General features: G+C 47.5%; 1 protein-coding gene and 1 long non-coding RNA gene across 5 annotated transcripts; one reads left to right on the top strand and one right to left on the bottom strand.

The window, feature by feature from the left end:
• Positions 1-2,690: 2,690 nt before the first annotated feature.
• Positions 2,691-9,478, bottom strand: LOC127692369 (uncharacterized). 2 transcript variants are annotated; one of them, XR_007979455.1, is made up of 3 exons: positions 9,405-9,478; positions 6,466-6,675; positions 2,691-2,967 (listed from the first exon to the last, which is right to left on the bottom strand). It is a non-coding gene; the product is annotated as an uncharacterized LOC127692369 (long non-coding RNA). The 2 variants fall into 2 exon arrangements; XR_007979454.1 differs by lacking the exon at positions 9,405-9,478 and adding an exon at positions 7,301-7,388.
• Gpr55 (G protein-coupled receptor 55) lies at positions 5,969-27,168 on the top strand. 3 transcript variants are annotated; one of them, XM_052192640.1, is made up of 2 exons: positions 5,969-6,257; positions 25,761-27,168. In XM_052192640.1, the coding sequence occupies exon 2, from the start codon at positions 25,769-25,771 to the stop codon at positions 26,723-26,725; it is 957 nt and encodes a 318-aa protein (XP_052048600.1). In that variant the 5' UTR covers positions 5,969-6,257; positions 25,761-25,768; the 3' UTR covers positions 26,726-27,168. The 3 variants fall into 3 exon arrangements, with proteins under 3 accessions (XP_052048600.1, XP_052048599.1, XP_052048598.1); XM_052192639.1 differs by lacking the exon at positions 5,969-6,257 and adding an exon at positions 7,363-7,477; XM_052192638.1 differs by lacking the exon at positions 5,969-6,257 and adding an exon at positions 9,240-9,316.
• The last annotated feature ends 223 nt before the right edge of the window (positions 27,169-27,391 follow it).

Below are 27,391 nucleotides of genomic sequence, written 5' to 3' on the forward strand. Positions count from 1 at the left end.
TGTGTTCTGCCCTGTGCCCTGCAGACTTTTGACTCCTTCAGCTTCCAGAGGCCCAAATACCCACTGTCATGGGCCCCTGGGCCTGTGGGCAGGAAGCCCTGGGGAGGGGACAGGAAGAGGCAAGTGGTCAAGAGAAAAGTGGAGCAGCCCAGCTCAGGGGACAAGAGGCCAGAGAAGGGCCAGGGAGAGGTGGGAGGCCAAAGAAGAGTACAGAGCAGGGAGGAGGCAGGAAGGAGGGCACTGAAGAGCCTATGGGCTCCAACAAGGGAGGGGGGGCTGACTGGTGGGAGTTAGAAGCTAGCCGAATGGGGTAGGCAGTCAAGAAGAGGGGCCGTATAAGCAAGCAGTGATGGGTGGTCAGAGTGCAAATGGAGACCCGAGGCTCTGGAACCTGAAACTGTTCTGGACTCAGTTCTTTTAGGATTTCACAAGGAGGTAGCCGACAGACAGAGACTTGCCTGTAGTGTATAGCTGTGCCCATGGTACAAGTGTGGGAACTGAGTCTCTAGGGAACCAGGAAGTCATTGGGCAAATGCTTGGGTGTGGGATTGTTGCAAGAGGCCAGAAAGTGATGGGCCCAGGGATGGGGAGAGGCGGGCCTAGCACAGAGGGAGCAGGTAGCTGGCTGGGCACAGGACATTCAAACCTCGACAACTGCCCCTCCCCCCAGGACTCAGCATGGGTGGGGGTGGGGCAGTGGAGACTGTCCTCATATGTCACCCCCTCTCTAGTTCAGTGCTCTGGGGGTGCTCAGTCAAGAGGCTCCTGAGCTTCGCCTTATAAATATTCCTTCCCAGGCTCTTTTCATTTAGAAGTGTAGATTCAATTATTTTAATGAACACTGAAAAACTTTCTCTCCCATAATAGCTTTCTCTTCACATAATAGTGTGTGCCTTATGTAACAAAATTGGGTGTTCCTTTGTAGATGTCTCTTGAAATGTAAGAATTACATAACTTAGAAGTCAAGACTTCCGGTCACCCGAAGTCCTAGAGCACGGAGAACATACTTCCCAGGAAGCCCTTTGTCCTCTGGTGACATCCCTCCCAGTGCCTCTGCTCTCTGGCCCATGCTGAGAACAGCAACTGCTTCCTGATGGAGCAGGTGCCCTGGAGGTAGGTGGAGGGGTTTCTTTAAGCAGCAGGTGCCCTGGCTGGGGGGGGGGAGGGGAGAGAGGGGGCTAGCTCTAGCTCCATGCAGATACCGGCTAGGCTGTAGGACAAAGGGCCAGAGCCTCACCTGGGAAACCAGGTTTGCTTGGTGAGGTCAGAAGGCGAAAGTGTCTATAGATGGTCTGTCAGATGAGGAGATCCCTAGGCTGGGATGGGGTCGGACTAATCCCAGGAAATGGTACTGGGACCAAGACTCATTTTGACAGGCTGCAGTCGTCTTGGAGTGTGCTGGTCTGTGGGTGGAGTAGAGGGGGGCTGGGGTGTTAACCTGGACTCAGGACCACCTTCGCAGTCATGGAGGCCCTCTGAGCCAGAGAGACTCCACTGTGTTGTGCCTAGGGTGAGGAACTGAACTGCAAAGGTGAGCATAGATGTCACAAAGCCAGTGTGTGAGAGACAGGGATTTTGTGGACCTAGAAAAGTGGGTTAGAGTCAGAGCTTCGACAACAAGCGACAACAAGCGGTTTGGGCTGGAGCTCATCTTCTTCAACAGTGTGCAGCTGGCACGCCAGTCCTGTGCAGACGTGTGGGGAGATATGTGACCCCTCAGTATAGGTTCATAATGATCAAGGCTCATCCATCACACTGGTTCCTTGTGATAAAACACTGAGAGATCTCTTTTCCCTGTCTAGAAATATGCAGTAGTGCTGAGAATGTGGCGTGGTGATGGGAATGGGCTTCGTATGGGGGACACCAAGGCTTCCATGCTCAGTGCCAGGGGTGGGGATGGGAGGGCCGAACACAAACACACAGTGATGGGCTGGGGCAAAGCAGCACACACCTTCAATCACAGCACTTGGGGATAGAGTTGGTAGCAGTACGATCTCTATGGTTCAAGGCCAGCCTGCCCTATGGAATGAGTTCCAGGCCAGTCAAGGCTGCATAGTAAGACTCTGTCCTTGTCAGTGTTCTATCGCTGAGAAGAGACCTTGACCATGGGAGCTCTTATAAAGGAAAGCATTTAACTGAGGCTGGCTTAACGTTCAGAGGATTAGCCTATTGTGCGTCAGGAATCATGGCTGCACAAACAGACGTGGCACTGGAGAGATTATTGAGAGTTCTACATCTGGATCAGCAGGCAGCACGAAGAGTGACACTGGGCCTGGTTTGAGCATTTGAAACCACCAAACCAGCCGGGCGGCGGCGGCGGTGGTGGCGCACGCCTTTAATCCCAGCACTTGGGAGGCAGAGGCAGGCAGAGTTTTGAGTTCGAGGCCAGCCTGGTCTACAAAGTGAGTTCCAGGACAGCCCGAACTACACAGAGAAACCCTATCTCGAAAAACCAAATACAACAACAGCAACAAAACAAACAACCCCCCCTTAAAAAAACAAAAAAACAAACAAAAGAAACCACCAAACCCACTCCCAGTGATAGACTTCCTTTAATAAGACCACGCCTCTTAATAGTGCCACTCCCTGGTGATCAATCATTCAAATCTGAGTCTATGGGGCCATTTCTATTTAAACCACCATGGACTCTGTCCCCCCAACAAAACAAAACAAAACACAACAAACAAACAAACAATAGATGTAATCTTTACTCTTCAACCAGCCTCTCCCCATCCCCGCTCCTCATCCACACCAGCCCCTGGGAATGCCCTTTTCTCTGCTTCCAGGAAGTGACCTGTGAGTGGGATCACGTGATGCTTGTCTTTCCGTGCCCTTAACCGTCATGTTTCAGCTACTGTGATGATCTTCCGGTCCACTCACAGTAATGTAAATCACAAGGCTCTCTCCCTCCTTCCTTTCTTCTCTCTTCCTGTGTTACCAAGTCAGTATGTTTCTGTGTGTGTGCTCCTGTGTGAACATCGTATGGAGGTCATAGGTCAATCTCAGGAGCCTTCTGCAGTCACTCTCTGTTCTCTGAGTTTGTGAGGCAGAATCTCTCACTAAGCCTGAAGCTCACTGACTGGCTCACCAGCCAGCTCCAGGGCCTCTGCCTCTTCTCCCCAGGGCTCTGGTGCAGGTGCACATGGCATGCCATTCATTCATTCGTTCATTCATTCATTTATATATTTAATTAATTAATTATTAACGTGGCTTTTGGGGCATCTAACTCTTATCTGCCGGCTTAGATGGCAAGCACTTTATTGAATGAGCCATTTTTCCAGCTTCCCCTTCCCTCCCCTTCCTTCTTCTCCCCTCCCCCCTCCTCTCCACCCTTGCTCACTGGCAGGGTCTCCTGTAGCCCAGGTTGGTCTCAAATGTGTTAGTAACCAAGGGTGACTTTGATCTCTTAACCTTTTTCCCCTCTATCTCCTGCGTGCTAGGATTCCAGGCTTGCACCACCGCCCTTGGCAGGATTCTGCCCTGTGTTAAGGGTCAGTAGTTTTCCATTTCATGTATGAGCCATGTTTTCTTATCTACCCATCTGTTGATGGACACTTAGGTGGATTCTACGTGTACACTGTGACTAGTGCTGTGTTGAACACAGATGCATCAGAGCACATGCTCTCTCTCTCTCTCTCTCTCTCTCTCTCTCTCTCTCTCTCTCTCTCACACACACACACACACTCACACACATACACACACCCCTCTTTGTTGCAGAAACCTCACTTCCTTCAGCTTACAACCTAGTAGAGTGCTTGGTTTTTTAAGGGACCATTGTAGGCAGCTGAACCTCAGGGTGTGGATTGTGACATTTACAGAGTGGGACACACTCATCAGCCCTGCTTCCTGGGGCTTGGGAAGGATTAAGTACAGGGCATTGCTGACAGACACAGTTCTAGGCTCTCAGGCACCATTACCTGAGAAGGTCCAAAGCCCAGCTCTGCATCCATCACGTGGACGATATGCAGCTAAGGCACGTCACTTGAGCTCTCTGCCTCAGTTTCCTTCTCTATAAATGAAGCCACTTGTAGTGTTCCTGTCCTAGATAGCATAGAGAATTAACTGACTTCCCCGCCCCCCCTCCAAGTCATAGCCTATTGGCTAATCCCTACATATAAAGTGTAGGGGGGAAGATGTCACCCTCAATGGCGTCTCCTTAAGCAGTCAAGGTGACTTAGTAAAGCTAAGATTGACAATAAAGATTAAATAACATGTTAGAGTAAGGTGTGATTGGGAAGATACTTGATGACATCAGAGAGACCAGAAGTGGGCACATCTGGGACAGAGAACAAGTACTGGCATACTGAACCCACATTTGCGGCAAAGAACCTTCCCCATAACACTAACCGTCCTGTTCTCGGTATTGGAGAAGGACTCGTACTCTCCACCTCAAGATTAAAAAAAAAAGTCAAGATTACATCAAAGACACCCAAGAAGGAAGTGAATAACTGAGTTTCTATATCCGTGGAGGGTTTGTTAGCGTTGGGTGGGGGGACGCTTGGTCCCCAGATGGTGGTACTATTTTAGGATGTGGAGCTTAGGTAGAGGAAGTGGTGCCCTGTGATGTGCCTTTGAAAGTTGTATGGTGGCCTGGGTCCCTTCTTCTCTGTGCTTTCTGTCCACTGTGAGGTGAAAAGCTTACGCCAGAGAGTCCCACTATCATATTTATTCTGCCGTATGGTCCAGAAACATAGAGACAAGTGCTTGTGGACTGGGCCATCAGAGAGTGAGTTCTTTTCACCAAAGATGCCTTTCTTGGTATTTGCTTACAGAAAAGCTAAGATTGAAGATGTTCTCATTGTTAAAGAGCCCGGGGAATAAAACCTTTGTGAGAGCAAGAATATAAGGTATTGTAACAGAATCAGTGATTTCCATGCAACAGAGCCAAGGGAAAAATGTGCTTGCATAGAGGAGGGGTAGGAAGGGATGGAGGGGGAAGAGAAGGCCTGCATAACCAAAGATAGAAATTTAGCAGCGGAAGCATGGAGGAGCACGGCTCTGACAAACACGCGGGGAGAGGACACGGTCTGCTTTAGGCACCAGAAACACAGAGAGAAAATCTATCTTTTGAAGGGGCTCTCTGTCTGCTCCATCTTCCATGTCCATAAGAAATAAACAAGAATGACTAGGCTAGCTGGGCATGGTGACACACACCCTTAATCCTAGCACTTGGGAAACTGAAGCAGATAGATCTCTGTGAGTTCAAAGTCAGGCTGGTATAAAGAGCCAGTTCCAGAACAGCCAGGGCTACACAGAGACTCTGTCTTAAAAATAGACAGACAGATAGACAGACAGGTGGATAGGTATGTAGGTAGGTAGGTAGGTAGGTAGGTAGATAGATAGATAGGTAGGTAGGTAGATAGATGAATGAATGATGGATGAATGGATAGATAGATAGATAGATAGATAGATAGACAGACAGATGAAAGAAAACTACAATTAAATTTCCTTTAAAAAGTGAGCTGGTGGCTGTGACTTTGGGCAGTGTTAAGGGGATCAGAGGTGGCATCAGAGATGAGAAACTGTGCTGGATTTAGATAGGAGCAAAGTCACTGGTTCAGCCCAGGATTCTTCTCCTTCCACCTCAGGTCAGACCTCCCTCAGCTCCAGAAGAAGCTGAAGAAGATGAAGCCAGTGGTGTTAACACAGGAGCATTGATTTAGTGTATGCAAGATATTTGGAGGCTTCATGTAGTGGGTAGGGTGGGGGTGCCAAAGTGCCCAGTGGGCTTCGCTCCTGTGGAGAGGATCTTGTTAATATAAAACAGTCTTTTCTCCTACTATGAATTCAGCAGCAGGAAAAGCCTTCACAACCATAGCCAGGAGCAGTAATAGGCAGAATATCAAAAGAAGAAGTCAGGAGCCTGAGAGAATCCGTCACCATCGTGACACAAGAGCAGGCAGGTCTCACACAGCTGTCTGAGCACCTAGAACTTCCTCCTTTGAGCTCTCAGTCAGCTTTCCAGGAAGGGAGAGATGGGGAGGGGCATTCTAAGCAGCTGTTGTCCCTGCCTTGACATGAAATATCCAACACCTTGCTCTCTGTAAGCTGCGCATGTGACTGCTCTCAAGGAGGCCGGACATCTTCAGCCTCCGTTGGTGGCTAATGTGGTCCACTTAGAAGGGGACTTCCCTCGGAGACTTGGCCAAGACTCCAAGGCTGGGGACTCATTGGTACCCCTAAGCTGTCTGACCACTCATGGGAATCATCTGGGCTTGGGGACAGAAGTGTGACCAAACCTAGGATTTGGAGCAGAGGTGAGACATGCAGCTACTGTGTGGATGTAAAAGTCCTAACCCACTTCCTCCCCTCGCTTCTCCTGCCTCAGTTTATCCTGCCTTCCCTTTGCTGTTGAGCTCCCTCTTAGTACCCTGCGGCTTTCTTTACTCAGGATGATGCTGTTCTCAACACCAGCCTTTTCCCTCCCTCAGACACAATCTGTAAAGAAGACCATGGCAGACTTACATATATCCACGGGGAGGAAGAGTCTGACTTTTGAGCTGAGTTGCTGGGTGTTCTCTGTCTGTCCTCTTACTTCATCTGCTCCTCACTGGTTCTGAGGAAGGTGCTGCAGTCTGTCTTGAGCAGACTGTATACAAGCTGCAGAGTAGGGAATCCGCAAGCGCTTATTGATCAAATGAACTTCTGACCCCAGGTTGAGGATGAGGAAGTTGGCTAGGAGAAATTACAGAGCCTCGTCAAAGGGGTGGGGCTACTCTCTTGGCTTGCTGGGCTTTCTTAGGAATCAGGGTGCCACTGGTGACCCTACGACCTTCTCTCAGACACCCCATTCCCACTTCCTGTCCCAATTCCTTCTCAGCAGGACTGTTTCTCTTAATCTGGCCTTCCTTCTGCCCCGTGGCGAGCAGGACCCGTGTCCAGTCCCCACGCTGCCCCATCCACTGATTTGATCTGGATTTAGAGAAGAGCTAGAGGAACATCCAAGGTTTCCTTTTTACTGGTCAACTTCCAAAATGATGTTCCCATTCATCGTGTTTGTTCAAGGTGACCTTTGAGCAGCTCCTGCTGCTAGGCTGACTGGTTGCAAGTCTCTGTTCTTGGTGCCTGCAATCCTTAGACCTCAGATACACAGAGGCAACCCACCCCTGTCCTCAGAGACACTCCTATGCTTGGTCTTTCTGAATGCCTAGCAACCGTTGTGTGTGAGAAGACCTCCTGAACTGATCTGTGTACCTCTGGCCTCTCTCTGCTCCCAGCCTCTATGACTGGCCCAGCTTAGGGTTAGCTTCTAAGCCTATATCCCTTAGATTAACCCTTAACCCTTAGGTTAAACCCCTACCGGAGCAAGTCTGTAGGTGCCACCGGACCTTGATGGCTGAAGGGGTGAATGGAGTATTGGCGGGAGAGGATGTGGTGGTGAAGCTTAGGTAAGCAGTCAGAAGGGCTTGCTTTGCACCCGAGAAGGAACTGCTTCCTGGAGCTCTCTTGATGCCTGGTGCACTTGACAAAGTTGGAGGTATGTGCTTCAGTCTCATCTCTCTAGAGACCCCACCCCACCCCAACAGGAGGCAGGGACCCAGCCCAGCTGCCAAAGCTTCTAGCTTTCTCTTAAGGAAGAGGGTAGGACGGATCAAGGCAGTGATCCCAGGTATAGGAAACCCCCAAGAGATATTTTTATTCATTCTTTTTCATATTCCAAAGGGTTGTGGGGAGCTAAAGAGAAGGCTGTGAACCACGGGCAGGTCTCTGCCTGACTGCTACAGAGATATTCCATCTTTGCAGGCTTTATAGGGCCCTTGGGGTAGGTGGGGCAGTGATAGTTTACATAGCTTTACTAAATTAATGTCTTCCTGTGTGTATTTGACTCATGATCAAGCATTTAAGCTTTTAAAGAGCAAGCGACAGCAAGGCATATTCTTCTTGAGAAAGAATATGTGAAGCAGGATGGTACACACCCATAATCTCATCTGTATGGTGAACCTGAGGGCAGCCTGGGATACATGAAACCTTATTCCCCAGCCCATTCCCCCATGAACAAAGAAAAAGAAAGTAGCGAAAGCCAAAGGAGCGTGAATTCCCTTTGAGTAGCGGCAGGACCTTTGAACCCCTTGCTGGGTTTCCAGACCCATGCTCTGGGTAACATGGTGGGTATGGGACACCTGTGTGCCTCCTGCCTGCCAAGCTTCCAGCTGCCCTGATCTTATGCCCGGGTCCAGATGTGCTGCCTTACCCTGTAGCCAGGCTCTGACTAGGGTGTGGCTGGGAACCTGAAGGTACCTCATGTAAGGAAAGTCTGCCCAGGGACAGCCTAGTCTCCTAGGACAGCTTAGTCTATCTGTCCTGGTACAGAGCATGTGCGTGGTGTTACCCCATCACACAACCCGGGAGCGATCAGAATGAAAGACAGTGAGGGCTGGAATGGCTGCCACAGATCTGCCATCTGTGACACTGAACACTGGGAACGTGAGCTCTGGAGGACCGCTGCTTCCCACAGAAGCCGATATGTATGCAGGGAGCAACCTGTGTACCCGTATGAATCACTCAGGCCCACCTTAGGGAGTTTCTATTCCTGTAGACACATGAAAGTCACAGCATGCATGATCTATAAAAATAGCCTTGCCTTGATACTCAGAGAGGCCCTCCTGGCTCCTCCTGGCACAAGGGCTGCAGTCAGCCCAACTTTCCTAATTGCTCGGAATGTATGAGGGCTCCTTGCCAAGTACCCTGCAGGGGCTGCCTCAGTTCTCCTTTGAAGAAGGGCCTCAGGGAGACATCTGCTCCCCATCTTTGCAGACACCTGCGTGGGTCCGACATCAGCCCAGACTGGATCACGGGGACTTGATCATACTCATGCTCTAAATATGAAGTTTTCCAGTAACCACTGTCCTCTCTGGCCAGGGGTTCCCTGTCCTGAACCAAATGTGCCAAATATCCTGGTGATACTGCTATCTGTTCTTGAGTGATGCTCTCGTGAGAGAAGACAGCTTCTCACACCTGACAGCCCACACTCCTCATCCTCCACCCTCACTCTCATCCATGCCCTGCCCCATTCTTGACTTATTTTTTGGGTGGGTGTGCATCTGAGGGCACGGAAGAGAGTGGACCCCCTCTGCAGACACTCACTGTCCTTGCCTAGCATTTTAGTTCTGCTCAGAGGGGTGTGGACCTTAAGCCAAGCAGGTTAACTTTGGAGCTGCCTGGGAGTCTCTGGCCCCACCCCTGCACCCACCCCCAACCCCCAAGGAAGTTCAGGCCCAAAGAAGGGAAGTGGCTTTGCCTAGAGCTTGCAGGTGGCTGAGTCCTGAAGGAGAAATGACACCCCAAAACTTAATCAGCTGCTCTGGATTGCCTACAGGTAACAGTCTCTCGGCCATTTAGAGAAACCGAGGCCCAGTGCCTCTGACCTGACCTTGTTTTCCTCAAGGTTGGGGCTCTGTCCATACCTGTCCAAAATCAGTGGGCTTCCCTGTGCAGCAGGCCAGCCATGAGTGCTCTCTGTAACAGCCGCAGCAGGCAGCCCTGGTTTGTCCCTGACAAAGGGTGACATTTTTCTATGAAGCCTCAACTTCCTCCTGATCTGAGTCAAGATTGTAGGGTGGGGGAAGCTCCCCGTAGGCAGTGAGGGAGCCCTCCCCAGCCATCTTGGCTTGCGTGCCACCAACCTCCACGGGCCCACAGTCCACTCCCCCGAAATCTTGCTGGGAAATCACCAAGTACCAGAGACTACATATTCTCAGGTCCTACTAACCAACCCCCATGAGTGGGTGCGGGAGCCCAAACCCTGCTGCTTACCTGCCTCATCATTTGCTTGCCTCAGTTTACCTCTCTTGAGGTAGAGAGGTATTAGTCTCTCTACCGGGCTCTTGAGGGCAGTAACTGATGGATGGGGCCTGCATATACCTGGCAATCAGGTGGTCAGCTCAGACTGCTGTCCTAGAAAGGGATTATTTTTGAACTCCAGCCCAGCATCTCCTGGAGAATCTGGGGGGAGAAAACACCCCAGCATTTAGAGCCTCGATGATTCTATATTCTTCCTTGCCTGTAAGGTCAAGTCAGAAAAATGTCTGCTGGTCTGTCCTGGACTGGGCTTTGTGCTATTCAAGGTAGGGTGGGGTGGGGCAGGGGTGTGCAAAGGACCACCCGAACTTCATAGAAGGTTCTTCTCATCTCTAGTTTGCTTTCCTAAGGAGTCACTAGTCACTGCAACCGATCAGCCTGCCTGCCTGCCTGCCTTTTATTAATAAGACCCTCTCAAGGACCAGTTTTTATGTGGGATGGCGATATAAATGCAAAGAAGGCAGGGTTCTCTCATCATGGCATCATTACTAGACAGCAGGACACCTGCCCTGCTGCACAGACATGATTCCTAACAGCCCCGCTTGACCTCAGAGGGCACCAACTGTGGGATGACCGGGGATGTGGCTGTTTGATGTGAGGCCCAGTTGCTCCCTCTGCCTGCTGACCCTCTACTTTTAGCACTTACTCTGAGCCCCAGACTGTCCTAGAACTTACTGGGTTGCCCAGGCTGGCCTTGGACTCGTGGTTATTCTCCTGCTTCATCTGCTTCTCCTACCCTGAGATTACAGGCCTGAGTGCTTGAGTGTGAATGTATATATTTATGTACATGTTCATGGATGTGTGTGTGTGTCTGTGTGTCTGTGTCTGTGTCTGTGTCTGTGTAGAGGCCAGAGGTCAATGTTGAGTGTCTAATAGCTTTCTACCGTAATTTTTGAGTCAGGGTCTCCCACTGAGTTTGAAGATTGCTGACTTGACCAGATTGGTCAGCAAGCCCCAGGAGGCTTCCTGTCTCTGTCTTTCCAGACCTGGGATTACAGAGGTCTATCTAGTTTTATGTGGGTGCTGAGGCTCAAACTTGAAACCTCTTGCTTGTAAAACGAGCATTTTACTGACCATCTTGACGCCTTGCACTCTGATTTGCAGAGGCCCGGCATAGGCAGTCATTTCTGCTGCTTTTGGTTTGGTGTTTACATTCTAACTTGGGAATCCCAAGAACACCAGGGCTCCAAGCAAGAAAAATGGACTAAGGAGTGCTTGGATGCCCTCCAGCTGAATTCCTGAAGCCACATCAGCTCTGCTCTCTCGTGATCTAGGGCACTGTCTCAGTCTAGAGCCCCGGAGGTCTAGAGCAGTGGGTGGGACTGAGGATCTTGAGGTGGTATGGGGTAGGGGACATCCTCTTGGCCTGTAAACATTCGTGTGTGTGTGTGCGTGTGTGTGTGTGTGTGTGTGTGTGTGTATGTGTGTGTATGTGTGTATGTGTGTGTGTGTGTGTTTGTGTGCGTGCGTTATTCCTTTACCGGTGATATTTGGGAAATATGGGCCACTTTAGGGAGAGGAGAGCTTGCTGCTGTTAAGCCTTACAGCTTGGATTCACAGTCTCGGCTGAGAAGATGCACCTTCTGCTTGCCCTAGTGTGGCAGATGGGGACACCCTGGGCTATCTGGAGGAGTGTGGTGAGGCTGACTCCAAAGGTCCAGGACTGAGCAAGGTTTTAAGGATAGGCAAGACCTGGGAAATAAAGCCAAGTCTCCTGACAGATCCAGGAGTGAACAAGAGCCCCAGGGCCGGTGCTTCTCGTGTGGTGGGTACTCATGAACACTAAGTTGAGAGAAGATTTCATTTCGAGGCTACAAACAAACAAAAACATCCTGCAAGGAGGCCATAGTGTGTGCGTGGGTGTGTACACGTGTGTGTGTGTGTGTGTGTGCATTTTCTCTAGAATATTCTGGATAAGTCCTCTTGTTTTTGCTTGCATATCAGCAATGACAGGGAGCTCACTCACAGCGAGGCCTCTTTGCTCTCAGAAGCCACTTACAGGGAACTAGGCTGGCTCCCTGGCACCAGGTGGCTACTCTTCCTATGAGCCCACCTCTCCACTCCCAATACCCATGCCCCCTCCTGCGGCACTGTGCAACTTGTCCTGAGCCCCGAAGGATGCTCTCTCCCCTCAATCCTATCTGCTTCTTCTCTGGTTCTGTAGCTCTTCACCCGCAGCCCCTGCAACCAGGCAGCCTTGGGGCCCAGGGTAATGAAAGCCCTGACTGCTACTGCAGCCTGTCTCCTAACTTGTATCAGGGTAGTCTTGGTTCACGCCCTTTCCTATGGTCCTAGATGTGGAAAGAATACCTAGAAATTCTCAGTTGCTGCAACTCCATCTGTGTCTTTGGGTCTCTGTTCCTTTCCAACAGTTCGGTAATGCGCTTCTGGATTTTTATCTCTGACTCCAGTTATCTAGGAGACTATGCTAGCCGTAATCGAGAATGCATAGAAGCCATTTCCACATCAGTTAAGGGACTGTGGCTGTGCCGGGTTCAGCTCCTCCAATAACTTGTTCTCGGTCCAAGCAGGAGTGTGAACCGCTTTGGTCTTCAGTGCGTCCTGGACTCAGAAGTGGTACAGATGTTGCATGAGACCCGCCTGTCCACAGAGACCCCCTTGATGGGAGCTTTGCTCTCCCATCTGTGCAGGCAGCTCTCCTGCGAGTGGGGCTGTTCAGAACTCTGCCTTCTTTATTTGATTAACGGTATTTTTAGGGTCAATCACCACGGTCGCTAACTACAGTTACTTTTCCATTTCTCTTACTTTGCTTTGCATTTTCTGGCACATTCCCAGCATGTATTTCTTCACCGTGTTCACTGGAACATAACTCAGTGTTTCAGATTTCATTATTGGTCATAGCTATTATCCCGATAGGGTCTCTGCTACTGTAGCAATTCTTTTGACTAGGAAAAAAACTTTTTCCATTTCCCATTTCTTCTTTCCCATTTAACATACCACAAGCCTGATGAATTAATCTGAAGCCATCATCTTAGCATCCCCCTGCCTCTTTCTTTTCTCTGTTTCTTATCCATGAAATATATTTGGATTTTTAAAAATTATATCACTTATTTATTTTTATTTATATGAGTACACCATAGCTGTCTTCAGACAGACACCAGAAGAGTGTGTCAGATCCCATTACAGATGGTTCTGAGCCACCATATGGAGGTTTGAAATTGAACTCAGGATCGCTGGAAGAGCAGTCAGTGCTCTTAACCACTGAGCTGTCTCTTCAGCCTATATATTTGGATTTTTAAGTGGATGCTCTTTTTCATAGAAAACATTGATATTAAGTTTCTTTATTGTGTTTGCATTAACTTGAGAAGAGTTACCGCCCCCATGTTGAGACTGGTTCTTTTCTTTCAATTTCTATCATAAAATTTCTCTTCCTTTTGTCATTTCAAACAAGATAAGATCATTTAGCTTAAATATCAAATCAGAAAAAAAAAGCCCAACATCTGCATTTATGTCTTTTAGTAGCTCACCAAACTTTGAGAGAATTATATATCAGGTATCATTCTTCTATTCACTTTATTTATTTATTTTGAGATTGAGTCTCAAATAGCCCAAGTTGGCCCAAATTGAGACTCTTCAGAGAATCTTCTTGATTCAGTTTCAGAAGTGTTGGGATTACAGATGTGAATCCTTCCTCCTGGCTATTAAAAAAGAAGAAGAAAAGAAAAGTTTAAAATGGTGGCTAAATGTGGAACTTGGTGAGTTTGGAGCCAGCTTGGTCTACAACTTGGGCCAGCCAGAGCAACACAATCTCACAAAGGGGAAGATGAGACCCCTCAGCTGAGCTGGGGTAGCTCAATGCATCTCTTTCATCTTATGTGACCCTGGCTGCCTTGCCCCGGCTCGAGTTCATCCACACCACACTTTGTTTCAAAAGCTATTTTTACCATTTTCCTTCCGTTCCTGGCACTTGATATAGCTTTAAAGTATCTTACATTGCTTCCATGTTTTCCTGTATTATTGGGGTAAGAATATATGTAAAAATAAATAAATAAAAAGACAGTAGTTTAAAAACCACCTACCATCCAACTGCTAGAGTATAACACTGTCCGGCATATGAAAATTTTTTTCTAGGGTTTTTTTTTCCCTCTGTGTGTGGGTTTTTAAAAAAATCACACTTGCAATCATTCTGAATGTATAATTTCATAGATTGTGGGTTTTTATGCAACCCAGTCAGCATAAACATAGCATCAAAAATTTTTCCATTGAGTGAATTTACTGTAGTCAATTTAACCATTGCTTAGTGTGTTAATGTGTGTATTCTTTTATTATTAGAAAAAATGCCCAAAGAACGCATTTCTCTACATAATTTTCTTCTTTTACGTGGTTTGCTTAAAGTCTACGAGTTACTAAATAGAAAGCTAATACGAGTTTTGTGGCTAAGATGAACCAAGCACTCTAGCTCATGTGCCGTGTATTCACGGGCTTGCATATTCATTTGAGTATTGGTGAGTCCTTGCTGGCTTCTCGCGCCTAATAAACACTTTATCCCTCAGTAAATCCTTTCTGCGTCCTTTGTTTCTGGAGCTTCTCCTCAGAGAGAAAGCTATTGCTCACCTAAAACATTTGCTGCACTTTGTTCTATCCAGGATATTATTTTATCTTAACTTTTTAAAAAGAGATTTTTCTATTCTACAAAGCTGGACTGTTTTCTTTTTCTTTAAAAATTAAAAAAAAATAATTTATTGGGTGTGCCTGAGTGTGTCTCTCCGTGTGTGTTTGTACAATGTGTGCCATGTGTTCACAGCATGCAGAAGAGGGTTACAGATGCTCTGGGACTGCAGTTACAGATGAGCAGGGTCTGACATGGCGGTCCTGGGGATCAAACCTGGGTCTCTCGGAAGACCAACAAGTGTTCTTAACCACTGTGGCAACTCTCCAGACCCTCCTCTCTCTCTCTCTCTCTCTCTCTCTCTCTCTCTCTCTCTCTCTCTCTCTCTGTGTGTGTGTGTGTGTGTGTGTGTGTGTGTGTTTTGAGGACTATACCTTGGCCTTGTCTTTTCCTTTTAAATTATTCTAATAAAACAGGCCGTCACATGTTAAATTTTCAGCTGACTTTTTCCCCTGGTTTGAATTTTGTCAAATGAAATTTCTTGATGAGTCTGAGTATCTTCAGCTGCCTGTCATCAGATAAAGGCCTAAGTTAGTTCTTACCGATAGAATCTAATAGTCTCAACTCACTGACTGTGCTCATATTATTGATTTGGGGGCGTGGGGGACGTGGTGGGAGCAGCACCTCATTTTATCTTATTTCTGTTAGATGTCTTGGTATATCTGGGATATCTGAATGCTGGTGTCTGCGTTCAGTAAGAATGCTTTTATTATTTTACCATTAAACACAAAGTTGCTATGGAATCAGCAAGTTACTTCTTATCAATCTAAGAAGCCCTTTCTATCCCTTCATTTAAATAACTGTCAGGAAAAACTAGTTATATAAGCTGGTGGCTTCTCATTTTCCCTTAAAATGTAGATGTGTCCCTTGAAACTAGTTTGTGTTACAGATCTGACTTAGCCACAGTGTTTATTACCTGTAATCTAAATTCTACCTGGCAACCTCTCAATTAGGATGGCTGCATGTATAAACCGAGCACTGGTTCTTCTCTTTTGTGCTTCACATATCATGACTGGTACTTGTGTGAGCTTTGCGGCAGATGCTCATTAAAAATTATCTCGTGTTCTGACATCGTTCATAGCATCTGGGAATCACCAGTTGTTTAAAACCCTGAAAAAGGCATCTGCTTGTTTAAAACCCTGAAAAAGGCGTCTGCTTGTTTAAAACCCTGAAAAAGGCGTCTGCTTGTTTAAAACCCTGAAAAAGGCGTCTGCTTGATTAAAACCCTGAAAAAGGCGCCTCCTTGATTCATGAGCAATCTTTAATGGTGCACTGTTTCTTTCATGATTACTAGTCTAATGGATGCTTCTCCATTTGGTAATTGGTGTTTCGTGCTGTGAGTCTTCAGCCGTGTGAAGGTTTTGTGTGGCCCCACACAGGGGGCAGCGTCTCTTGCTACAGTTATCTCCTGCCTCTCGGGGCTTGATGCCTCCTACTTCTGAATGAACATTTCAGTTTGCTTTCTTGATCACGGCCAAGGATTGCTTTAGAAAATGGCTCGGCTGGCCTAGTGCAGTGCCTCCCCCACCCCACCCCCACCCCACACCAGGTACACTTCTGGTTTCTGTTTTTTCTGTTTTTAATCTTTATTTTTCTCCTATTTTTCCTGGGACTCTTCCCCACCCCAATTCTAAACGTTCAAATGGGTTGCTTAATTCACTTGTTAAGTTTTCTTCTCCCTTTCTTCTCTTAAAAAAAAAAAACATAAATTACGACAGCCAGGGCTATATGTTTGTCTCCAAATGGTTTAGGCTGCATCCAGCAAGTTGGTTTTTTTAAAACGACAAATCAAAAACTTTTTGCATTCTTGACTACATCACAATCATTTTATTTTCTTCTATACTTTTATATGTGGTCAGAGAATATAGACAGCACAGTTTCTGCCTAGGGTTCGTTTGTTTGTCTTGTTTTCTTTCTGTTTTGTTTTTTGTTTTGTTTTGTTTTGTTTTTAAGACAGTGTCTCACTATGTATGGCTGGCTTGAAACTCTATGTAGACCAGCTGGCCTCAACCTTAGAAATTCTCCTGCCTCTACCTCCTCAATGCCAGGCTTAAAGGCCTACACTACCATGCCCCGGCCTACCTTGTGTTTTTGATGTGTGTTTTATTCTCTCTAGATAGATAATTCATTTTGGCAAATGTTTCTTTGCTATATAAAGATAAAACTAGGTTACTTATTTGCTTAAAACCAGACTCAAGAACTATTGAGTAATATCAATTATAGTTTGTTTAATTCTGTTCTAATGTGTGTTTTTCTGCATGTGTGTTTTTCTGCTTGATCTGTTTGACTCTGTTAAAGTCTCCGACACCATTCGCCTTGGTCGGCAGATTTTGAAATTCTGTCTTTGTATGCTTCTGTACTGTGCTGTCCGTGCATGAGGCTGTGGCAGCAGCCTTCATGGTTTTACCTCCCTTTCCTTCTTTATTTTTTGTATTGCTGGAGCACCTAGGACCCGTGCATCCCAGGCCAGTGCTTTACCACTGAGCGGCGCTCCCAGACTCTATTTTCCCTTTATTAGTAGAAAATAACCCTTTCCCCTTTCTGTTTATTATATTTTTATTAGCATGTATTTGTTGTGCAGAGTCGTAGGTTTCATTATTGCCAGTGGCACACATGGGTAGAGAGTCTTGTAGTTCCACCAAGCCCCCACCAGCTCCCCTGCCGCACCCACTGCTCCCTCAGAAGACAACCTTCCCAATGCCGAGTGACCTTATTGCTGAGGCTTGGCGCTGGTTCTGCTGTTGGCTATCGGAGCTTGCTTCTGTTCCTGTTTTCTCTGTTGTCATGAGATAGTCACACTGAAGACTAGGTCACTTGTGCGTCCTTGATAAGAGTAGAGTCCGATAATATTTCTGGTTTGTTGCTGTTTGTTTTACAGGATTTCACTATGAAGCCCTGGCTGGCTTAGAACTATGTAGACCAGGCTGGCCTTGAACTCAATGCCTGCTTCCGCCTCCGAAGTGCTACGGTCAAAAGGGGTGCTTCAGTACACCCGGCTTGAATAATATTTCATATTTACTATCATTTCTATGCTTAGTTTCTTTTCCGGTTATAGTTATTCTGTGCTGCATAGTCCGATGATTTTGTTTCTTTATCTTCTTCGGTGATCTTGAAGATAGATGTTCTGTTCTAGCCACGGAATTTATCAAATACCAATCATACGTGATAGTGGGTTTCACTATGATGACATTCTCGTATATATTTGTGTATTTTGACCATATATCCATTCCCTCACATATTCTACTTGTTCCCGTCCTCTTCTCAGTTACTCCCCCATCTGCTCTCACAGATGCACACCCATTTTTAATAGTTACCGGTTACTTTAAGGTTCTTTTATAAAAAGAAAGACATCTGGTTTAGCGAGATGGCTCAGCCAGTAAAGGCCCTTGCAGGCAAGCCTGAGAACCTGCAGTCCCAGGGACCCTCAGGGTGGAAGAGAAGAGCCAGTTGTATAAGTTACCTTCTAACCTCCATAGTCTAGCTGTGGCACATGTACACACAAACACACACATGTATACACACACACACACTCATGCACACACACATGTACACACACAGAGTAAATGCAATAAAAACTAAAATATCACGCTTAAATTTCTGTAATTAACAAATTTTTTTTTAAAATTACAAAACCATTTTAAGTTCTAATATTCTGTAGTTTTAATGGTGGCTGTGGCCCACAATGGCTGATCCTATGTTTGATGAAGATCTGCAAGAGAGGAACTTGAAGGCAGCAGACATGAAAACAACAACATCAACAACAAAACACCAAGAGAGGAAATGCTTTCAGCTCCGGTGTGACCAAAGCATCACACCACACCCTAATATGCACAATTATTACATGTTAATCACAAATTTAATTTAATTTATAAAGATGGAGGTTAAATAGATAAAAACAGAGGCATTGGCTCTTTTGTGGAATATTAGCAAATACCTGCTTTGTGCTAGGTACTGTCTGTCACTCATTGACCACAGATCTTACAACCCAAACTCTGTCTTCCTTCCTTGTTAATTTGCATGTCCTTATCTTGGGCTTGTGTTCCAAGACACCCCCCCCCCAAGAAATGCCTGAAACTATAGCTGTGACTAGAACTGAACCTCACAAACAAATTTTCTGCTCTTGCTACTGCTACCTCTTCCCCTCCCCTTCCCCTCCTCCCCCCAACTCTGCTGGTGCTCAGGTCTCTGAAAGATACCCCAGTCTTTTGTAAGATCATCTCTTACTGCCATGATTTCTTGTCACTACCATATTCATTCCAAAGGCCCCTTCTATAATTTCTGCTGCCCACACTTGGTTCCAAGGAGTCCCACCTGATAATCCACTCTAAATTCTCTTGTTAACTCTCAGAATCGGGCAACTTGGAAGCGGTATTTGGGAGAGGGGGCACACTTGAGAGAGGCCTTCTGTGCTCTTCACTCCTGAGTGACAATTTGGCTGGCTAGGAGAGTCTTCTTTCCAAATGTTCTTCCTCAGATCTCTGCTGATATTAAGTGTTTCCAAAGAGGTGCACAAGAAACACGGTTGGTTTATTAATGCATGTCTGTGGCAGTAAAGACTCTCTGCAAAATGAATATATCAGTGTATAAATAATTAGCAAGATAAAATAAAGGTATCAGCAGAACACCGGGGCATGATTCTGTTAAGGTTTTGCATGGATACTGGCTTCTAGCCGCTCAGCAGTTTTTGTTTTCTGTCTGTTTAAGTCAGTGTCACTTCTTAGGACTCACACAGTTGCAGGAAGCAAAGGACACAAAGCCACCTCCACCCCTCAGCTCTAACTCGGGCTCTGTTTTTTGGCCCCTGACCTTTCCCCCTTTTAATTCTTCCATCTTCCCGGTAGGAGGCTGAAATTACCCCCTATTCAAATTCTTCTAGAATTAAGGGAGCCCAGCAATCCCAGCTTGAAGACAGGTAGCCCACAACTGGATGCTGCTGCCCGGATAGAAGCTAGGACAGTCCCACTGCTATCCTTGGGATGCTAGCCAGTGTCTCATATCTAGGCAGCATCAGGACCACTTTGCTGGTGCTTCTGTCTGCTCTGACTGCCCTTCCAGAAGCCCTGCTGCTCAGAGCCCTGGTGACAAGATGCATAGCCTAGCAGCCCCCTGAGGTCCACTGTGAAGTCCTCCCAGGCCTTTCCCAGCCAGCAGAGATGACAGCACCAGGCGATTCCCACTCTTTTTATAAGAATGTATCTTAATTAGGGTGTCTATTGCTGTGAAGACACACCATGATCCCAACAATTCTTATAATGGAAAAACATTTAATTTGGGCTCGCTTACAGTTCAGAGGCTTAGTCTCTTATCATCTCACTGAGAAGCATGGCGGCATGCAGGCAGACATGGTGCTGGAGGGGTAGCTAAGAGATCTACAGCCAGACTGGCAGGCAGCAGGAAGAGAGTGACACCGGGCCTGGCTTGGGCTTCTGAAACCTCAAAGAGGTTTTATTCTCTTCCATTCTCAGTGATACATTTCCTCCCACAAGGCTACACCTGCTCCCACAAGGCCACACTTCCCAATAATGCTACTCCCTTTGAGCCTGGTGGCCATTTTCATTCACACCACTACAGGATTCCTCCTACAGACCCCTGGGCTTAGGGCAGCCTCATGGCCATGGCCACGCTACTCTCATGCTGACTGTGGATAGGAAGCCTGTCCTACCTGCTTCCTTCCTCCCTCCGTTCCGCCATGTGAGGAATTGAATGCCCACCCTCTTCCTGCTTTGGTATCATCAGTCAGCTTCTCAGATGTCTAGCTATGTCTTAGCTTCTGACTTGAAGGGACTCAAGCGTTAGCTACAGTGTTATCTGTAGATGGTTGCAGGCCTGGGTTGACAACAGAAGGTGCTGCAGTTCCTGCCTTAGGTTGAATATGGACTGGTCCTTATTATAAGTAGCTTGGGCTTTTCTACGGATGTCTGTTTCTTCTCTTTACAGAGTATAGTTATGCCTTCTTACCTTATTCCTGTGACAATCCAGACTTTAAAAAATAGATTTGTTTTTATTTTATGTGTATGAGAGCTTGCTGCTTGTGTATGCGTACCACAGGCCAGGAGAGGGGGCCAGATCCCCAAGGGAGTTATAGACCTTCGTGAATGTCCACGTGGGTGCTATAAGTGAACCCCGGTCCTCTGTAAAAGTAGCAAGTGCTCTTCACCACTGAGCCGTGACTTCAGATCCCCTTCAGATCAGGCAGCAGAGTGGTCCTGATGCTGCCTAGATAGGAGACACTGGCTAGCATCCCAAGGATAGCAGTGGGACTGTCCTAGCTTCTATCCTGGCAGCAGCATTTGAAGACTCTTTAAAAGATGATTCCCCTAGACCCTCAGAGAGACGTGAGAATATTAATATTTTAGACCCTCTAATAACCCTGCCATTAGCTGGAAGAAACTTTTTCAGTTTCTGATTGTTTTACGCCTGTCTGTAGAGTGCATCTTCTGGCTTCAAAGATCACCTTCTGAGAAGGCTCTATTTGATGCCTTTCAGGAATTTAAATGGGACCTTTAAGGTAGTTCTTCTGGGGATGCCAACAGAGCTGAATCCTGTCTCTCTTCTCTCTCTCTCTCTCTCTCTCTCTCTCTCTCTGAGTAGACTTATCCCAGCAGCTTAGATCATCACTTCTGCTCAGACCAGTTTTCTCTCTCTCTCTGTTGTTTCTCTCTTTCTTCCCTCCCTCCTTCCCTTCTGTCTTAGTTAGGGAAATTTCATTGCTGTGAAGAGACACCACGACTATATAACTCTTATGAAGGAAAACACTTAATTGAGGCTGGCTTACAGTTCAGAGGTTGGGTCCATTATCATCATGGTGGGAAGCACGGCCACATGCAGGCAGACATGATGCTGGAGGAGCTGAGCGTTCTACATCTGGAGTCACAGGCAACAGGAAAAGAGAGCGAGCCTCTAGAGCTGGCTTGAGCTTCTGAGACCTCAAAACCCACCCCCAATGACAAGCTTCCTCCAACAGGTCACACCTACTCCAAAAAGGCCACACCTCCTAATAGTACCACTTCCTGTGAACCTGGGGGGGGGGGGAGGGGAAAGGGAGATTTTGATTCAAGCCACCACACCTTTCAACCTTCTTTCCCTTTTGTTGGTAGCCTCACTGTGTTATACAATCCAGTCTTGAATGCCTGAGCTCAAGTGGTCCTCCTGCCTCCACTTCCAGGTGTCGAGTTTACAAGTGTATCCTACCATGTCCAGCTAATGCACAAATGTTTCTGTGTGTGCTTGTGTATGTGTGTGTGTGTGGGCACATGCATACACTCTGATACACATATGTGTAGGTCCTAGATCAGTGTTAGCTGTTTTCTCGAACTTTCTGTACCTTTATGTTTTGAGACAAGGTCTCCCACTGAAACAGAAGCTCATGGATACAGTCTGCCTAGCCAATGAGTTTCAAGGATCCAGCTGGGGTTACAGGCACATACCGCTATTTTGGATTTTTTTTTTTTTGATGGGTTCTGAGGATCTGACCTCAGGTCCTGTACTTGTGTGGCAGGCAAATACGCCAAAGTTTACCTGGTGCCTTCTGAGTCACAGTAGCTGTTTCTGAGATTGGCCTGGGGTGCTCTGCATATTTGTGTCAGGAGAAATCAGCCTGTCATTTTGCATTTCTTTTAAGCCTCCTGCAGCAGGACTCTTCCACCATCCTACCCTTAGCAGAGTTACTTGGGAGCCCTGAGTTTGAGACCCTTGCCAGAGGTTCCTCAGCACAGCCTTAGGAGGCACTTACCACAGCACAGGGGGCTTGTCTTATTGAGGTTACTATTGCCGTGATGAAACACCCTAACCAAAAGCAACTTGGGAGAGAAAGGGTTTATTTCACTCACACATCCAAATAATGTGTTGGTCATCATCAGAAGTAGTGAGTTCCCGTCCTGACTTCCTTTGATGATGAACAGCAATATGGAAGTATAAAGTCCAGGAGGCAGGAGTTGATACAGAAGCCATGGAGAGGTGATGCTTCATGGCTTGCCCCCCCCCCTTGTCTTGCTCAGCCTGCTTTCTTATAGAACCCAGGACCACCAGCCCAGGGGAGGCACCACTCACAATGGGCTGGGCATTTCCCCATCAATCACTAATTAAGAAAAAGCCCAACAGCTGGATCTTTTTTTTTAAAAGATTGATTTATTATATGTGAGTACACTGTAGCTGTCTTCAGACACATGTCGGATCTTATTATGAATGGTTGTGAGCTACCATGTAGTTGCTGGGATTTGAACTCAGGACCTTCGGAAGAGCAGTCAGTACTCTGAACCACTGAGCCATCTCTCAGCCCCTTACAGCTAGATCTTATGGAGGCATTTTCTCAATTGAAGGTCCGTCCTCTAAGATAAATTCTCCTTGTATCAAGTTGACATAAAACTAGCCAGCACATGTCTAAAGTACTTGTCATGGGAGAGGTGCTTTCATGAGCCTAAGAAAGGTCACACACAGGAAAGCACAGACTCGTAGGAAGCCATCTGGATCAAGTGATGGACCTTAAGTGTTTAACAGATAACACCCAAAAAAGGGTCTGTCTGTCTATAAATATGTCTATATGTCTATTTTATCCTCTCCTTTCCCCCCTTTTAAACAGGAGTTACAAAGAGTTTAGGAATGGTACCCCACTTAGGATCTTTAAAATACCTACTGGGGCTGGACTGGGCTGGGCTGGGGGGCTCAATGGGTAAAGTGGGTGCAAACTCGAGGATCTGAGTTTGGATCCCCAACACATAAAGCCAAGCACTGTGGAGAAGACCTGTAGTCCCACTGGGCAGTGAGGTCCAGGTTCAGTAAGAGACCCTGTCCCAGAAAACAAACAAAGGGGGGGGGAAGGTGGAGCATGACAGATAAGGACCCCAAAACTGACCGACCTCTGCTTCTACACACGCGCACACCTCCACCACTCCCCATCCCAAATATCCAAATCTTTTCTCCTCATGTGCTGTATGCAATGAGAGACATCGAGGAATGTGAATTCTCTCCACAGTGTCGACATAGCAGAGAAACAAGCCACAATGAGGAGGGGGGTATGTGGGATTCGCTGTTACCCAGGAAGACAGTTGGAAGCCTAAACGTTTGTTACTAAGCTTCTGGTCCAGTGAGCGATGTTCCGTCCACAAAATGACTCCAGGGAGGCTGTCAGAGAGAGCCGAGCACGTGCACTCATGGAGAACAATGGCTAAGAAACACTGTTCACTGAAAAGGCAAGGGACAGAACTGTAGGTATAGTTATTTGTTTTTTATTTCAAAAATACCATTCTTATGTATATGTTTTTGAAAGTATGATTATAACTAGAAACTCCTGGAGAAAATCTGCGGTCATGCATGGTTGGCTCTGGAAAGTACAACCAAGGCCCCAGGGCGCAGTGGCAGCGTGTGTTTTTGTATCCTCCAGATGTTTTTATTGAATTCCCAAATTGCACTTTTATCTTAAAAAAAAAAAATCCAGTATACTAGCCTAAGCGAAAAGCAACACCCCAACCGCTGGCACAGCCTCCCTGGTGACAGGCTATGTTGACACCCCTTCTCTGCATCTTCGAGTCCCTCCCTCAGGGAGGGTGAAGGAGGAACAAAAAAAGAGAGATGGAGCAGGCTTTGGCTGTACCTGTTCCCCAGGTGCCTGGTGTTGAGGTGGCTAGAGAAGGGGCCAGGTGGAAACCACCTCTGCGCTGGTGAACACCGCCGCCCAGTGTCTAGGGCCTGGTGCATTGGCAGCTTGTCCTCACTTGAGGGAAGTAGAGGAAAGGATGAGAGACAGAGAGACATACATACATACAGACAGACAGACAGACAGAGACAGAGTCAGAGACAGAAGAGGGAAAAGACGGCAGAGGTGGGTGACTAATTCCATTATTTTTCTAGAAGTCTAGTTCTGGAGGCATGGGCTGACTATCCCCTTAGTCTGTTCCAAGCACCCATTCCTTTATACTAAACCCAACAATGACAGTCTTACCCTCCTAAAGTGGCCAGACCCATTAGTCAGACCTGCTCGGAGCCTGCCCAAGGTCCTGTCCCTGGGAAGGCACACCCCCAGCCCTGGCCCTTCTGTCCTTCTCCTCTGTTTGTCTAAAGGCCTTTCTTGGTCCTAGACAGATCTCAGTCTCCCACTTCATTCCCTCTGGAAATGTCCCTTCTTCCACGAAGACTCATTTTCTGCCTGGATTTCTCCTCAAGCTGCAGAGGCTGCAGCTGCTCCAGACTTCTCATCTCAAGCCACCCAGAAAGCACCCAGGCATGGATCTGATTGCTTTTCATTGTCCCTTGACCCAGTGGATAAATCAGTTCCTGTGTCCAGGGAGGGAATGTGATGTGCTGGTCAGGATCATCCCTGCAGTCAGGGGTGGAGTCATCTGTTTAAACATCAAGAAAAGTGGGTGAAGGAGCTCAGAGGGCCCCATACTTAAAGAGAGGCTGGAGCCTGCGAACAGTGCCTGAAACCCGGATCCAGCTGCACCCCAATTCTTTCCCTTTCCTTCCTTCCCCTCCTCTTCTCTCCTACCCTTCCTGCCACTGCCCACCCCTCTCTTCTCCTATGTGTGTTGCTAGAGACCCAATCAGAGGTGTTGTATGTGTTAGGCTGGGGCGGGGGGGGGGGGGGGGGGCTCCATCCCGGAGTCCTATCCCTAGGCCTCTTCCTACTTTTTCTAAAGTTTGAGTCAGGGCCTCTCTAGGTTGTCAAAGCAAGCCTTCAATGCGAGATTCTCTTGCCTCTCAGTGCTACCCCCTAGCAGTTTCTGGATGACAGGCTCACCACAGACACACACCACCAGGCCTGGCAGTTTTCAACAGTGTGAAAATCTGTCTTCGCTTAAACTGGCATGATTCAGAGTTTGTGCTGTTAGTCCTTTCAATAAGAGCTTTGATTTTTTTTTTTTTTTTAAGGAGAGAGGCTCATGCACAGAAGAGTCCAGTTTTCATGTGTGTGTGTGTGTGTGTGTGTGTGTGTGTGTGCACATGCCCTGGTCAAAAGTTGAAGGCAGGTGCCACCCTCAATCTCCTTCGCTTTATATACTGAGGCAGGATCTTTCTCTCATGAACTCACCATTTGGCTATTCTAGTTACCCACCTTGATTCAGGGATCTCAGTCTCCCCCTCCCCCCACGCAGCAGCATTATGAGTGGACCACCACGCCCGTCCACGTTCATGTCGGCTCTGGAGGTCTAAACTCCAGTCCTCACACTTGCACGGCTCCATCCCCAAGCCATCTCCCCAGCCCCTCGCTCAGTGTTTGCTGCTTGCAGGACACTAAGCGTGGGTCGCCAAGGGCTCCGCATCCTCTGCCAAGTTGTTTGGTTGTTCGTCAGCTCAAGGGAGTGAGAGGAACTCTGATCTATTGTTGGTGTTGCAGGCAAAACCATGAGCCGGTCGGAGAGGGACAACTGCTCCTTTGATTCCGTGGATAAGCTGACCAGTACCTTGCAGCTAGCAGTCCACATCCCCACCTTCCTCCTTGGCCTGGTCCTCAACCTCCTGGCCATCCGAGGCTTCGGGGCCTTCCTGAAGAAGAGGCAACTGGAATACGCCGCCACTTCTATCTACATGATCAACTTGGCTGTCTTCGACTTACTGCTGGTGCTCTCCCTCCCGTTCAAGATGGTCCTGCCGCAAGTGGAGTCCCCGTGGCTGGCCTTGTGCACTCTGGTGGAGTGCCTCTACTTCATCAGCATGTACGGGAGTGTCTTCACCATCTGCTTCATCAGCCTGGACAGGTTCCTGGCCATCCAGTACCCGATCCTGGCCAGCCACCTCCGGTCCCCCAGGAAGACCTTTGGGATCTGCTGCATCATCTGGACGCTGGTCTGGATCGGAAGCATCCCAATCTATACGTTCCACAGGGAAGTGGAGAAGTACAAGTGCTTCCACAACATGTCTGACGGCACCTGGAGTGCCAGGGTCTTCTTCCCCCTGGAGATCTTTGGCTTCCTCCTTCCCATGGGCATCATGGGCTTCTGTTCCTACAGGAGTATTCACATTCTGCTGCGCCGTCCAGACAACACTGAGGACTGGGTTCAAAAGAGAGCCTGCATCTGGACCATTGCTACCAATCTCATCATCTTCGTGGTCTCCTTTCTCCCAGTGCACTTGGGTTTGTTCCTGCAGTATCTGGTGAGGAACCGCTTTATCTTGGATTGCAGAGCGAAACAGGACATCAGCTTGTTCCTGCAGTTGTCTCTGTGTTTCTCCAACATCAACTGCTGCCTTGATGTTTTCTGCTACTACTTTGTCATCAAAGAATTTCGCATGGGCATCAAGGCCCACCTGCCTGTCGCGGTCCAGCTGGTCAGCCAGGATACCATGGTCTCCAGGGGTTAAGAGAAGGTACCCCTCTCAAGGGAAGGAAATCACACTCATAAATTCTCATAAAGACCCTCCCGGGCTTGTCTTTGGACAATCGCCGAGTGCCATCTTTGTTCTTTATACTCCTTTCACACCACCTGGACAGGTGACAGATGTCACGCTTGTTTTGAGTTTGCTAAAGAACCAGGTGAAGTCTTCATTTCTAAGTCTAAAATGTACGAAGCAGAAGAACCAAAAAAACAAAAACCCAAAATGTAGCTTGAAAAGTCTGTTCCTCAGCTTTTCTGTCTTCCTGTTCTGTTGGAGAGTCTAGAAAGGAAGAGAAAGGGCAGGAAACCTAGAGCTTCTTTTTCTGTGGCAATTCAGGGCTGGGGAAGAAATATGCCTTCAAGACGGAACAAGCTTGTACTATTTTTCCAGTCTCTTCTGAAGCTCTCTTGGCAACGACCTCACAGAAATGAGGACAAAGAGAGCTTTTTAAGGGCTGAGAAGGATTAGGTGGAGGGAGGGGGCTGTTTGAAACAGGTCGTGGGGAAACAGAAGACATGACAGGGCCAATGGGGACAGCAGCGTGCAAAGGGGCAGAGCAGCAAGGGGGCAGAGTATACCCAGGGAAGGAAAGAGACACGCCAGAGTCAGGACTGGAAGCCCCCTCTCCTATTGCCACCTGGTAGCAATGCT

Source organism: Apodemus sylvaticus, chromosome 9, assembly GCF_947179515.1.
Source record: "Apodemus sylvaticus chromosome 9, mApoSyl1.1, whole genome shotgun sequence".
In the NCBI taxonomy this organism is placed as follows: domain Eukaryota; kingdom Metazoa; phylum Chordata; class Mammalia; order Rodentia; family Muridae; genus Apodemus; species Apodemus sylvaticus.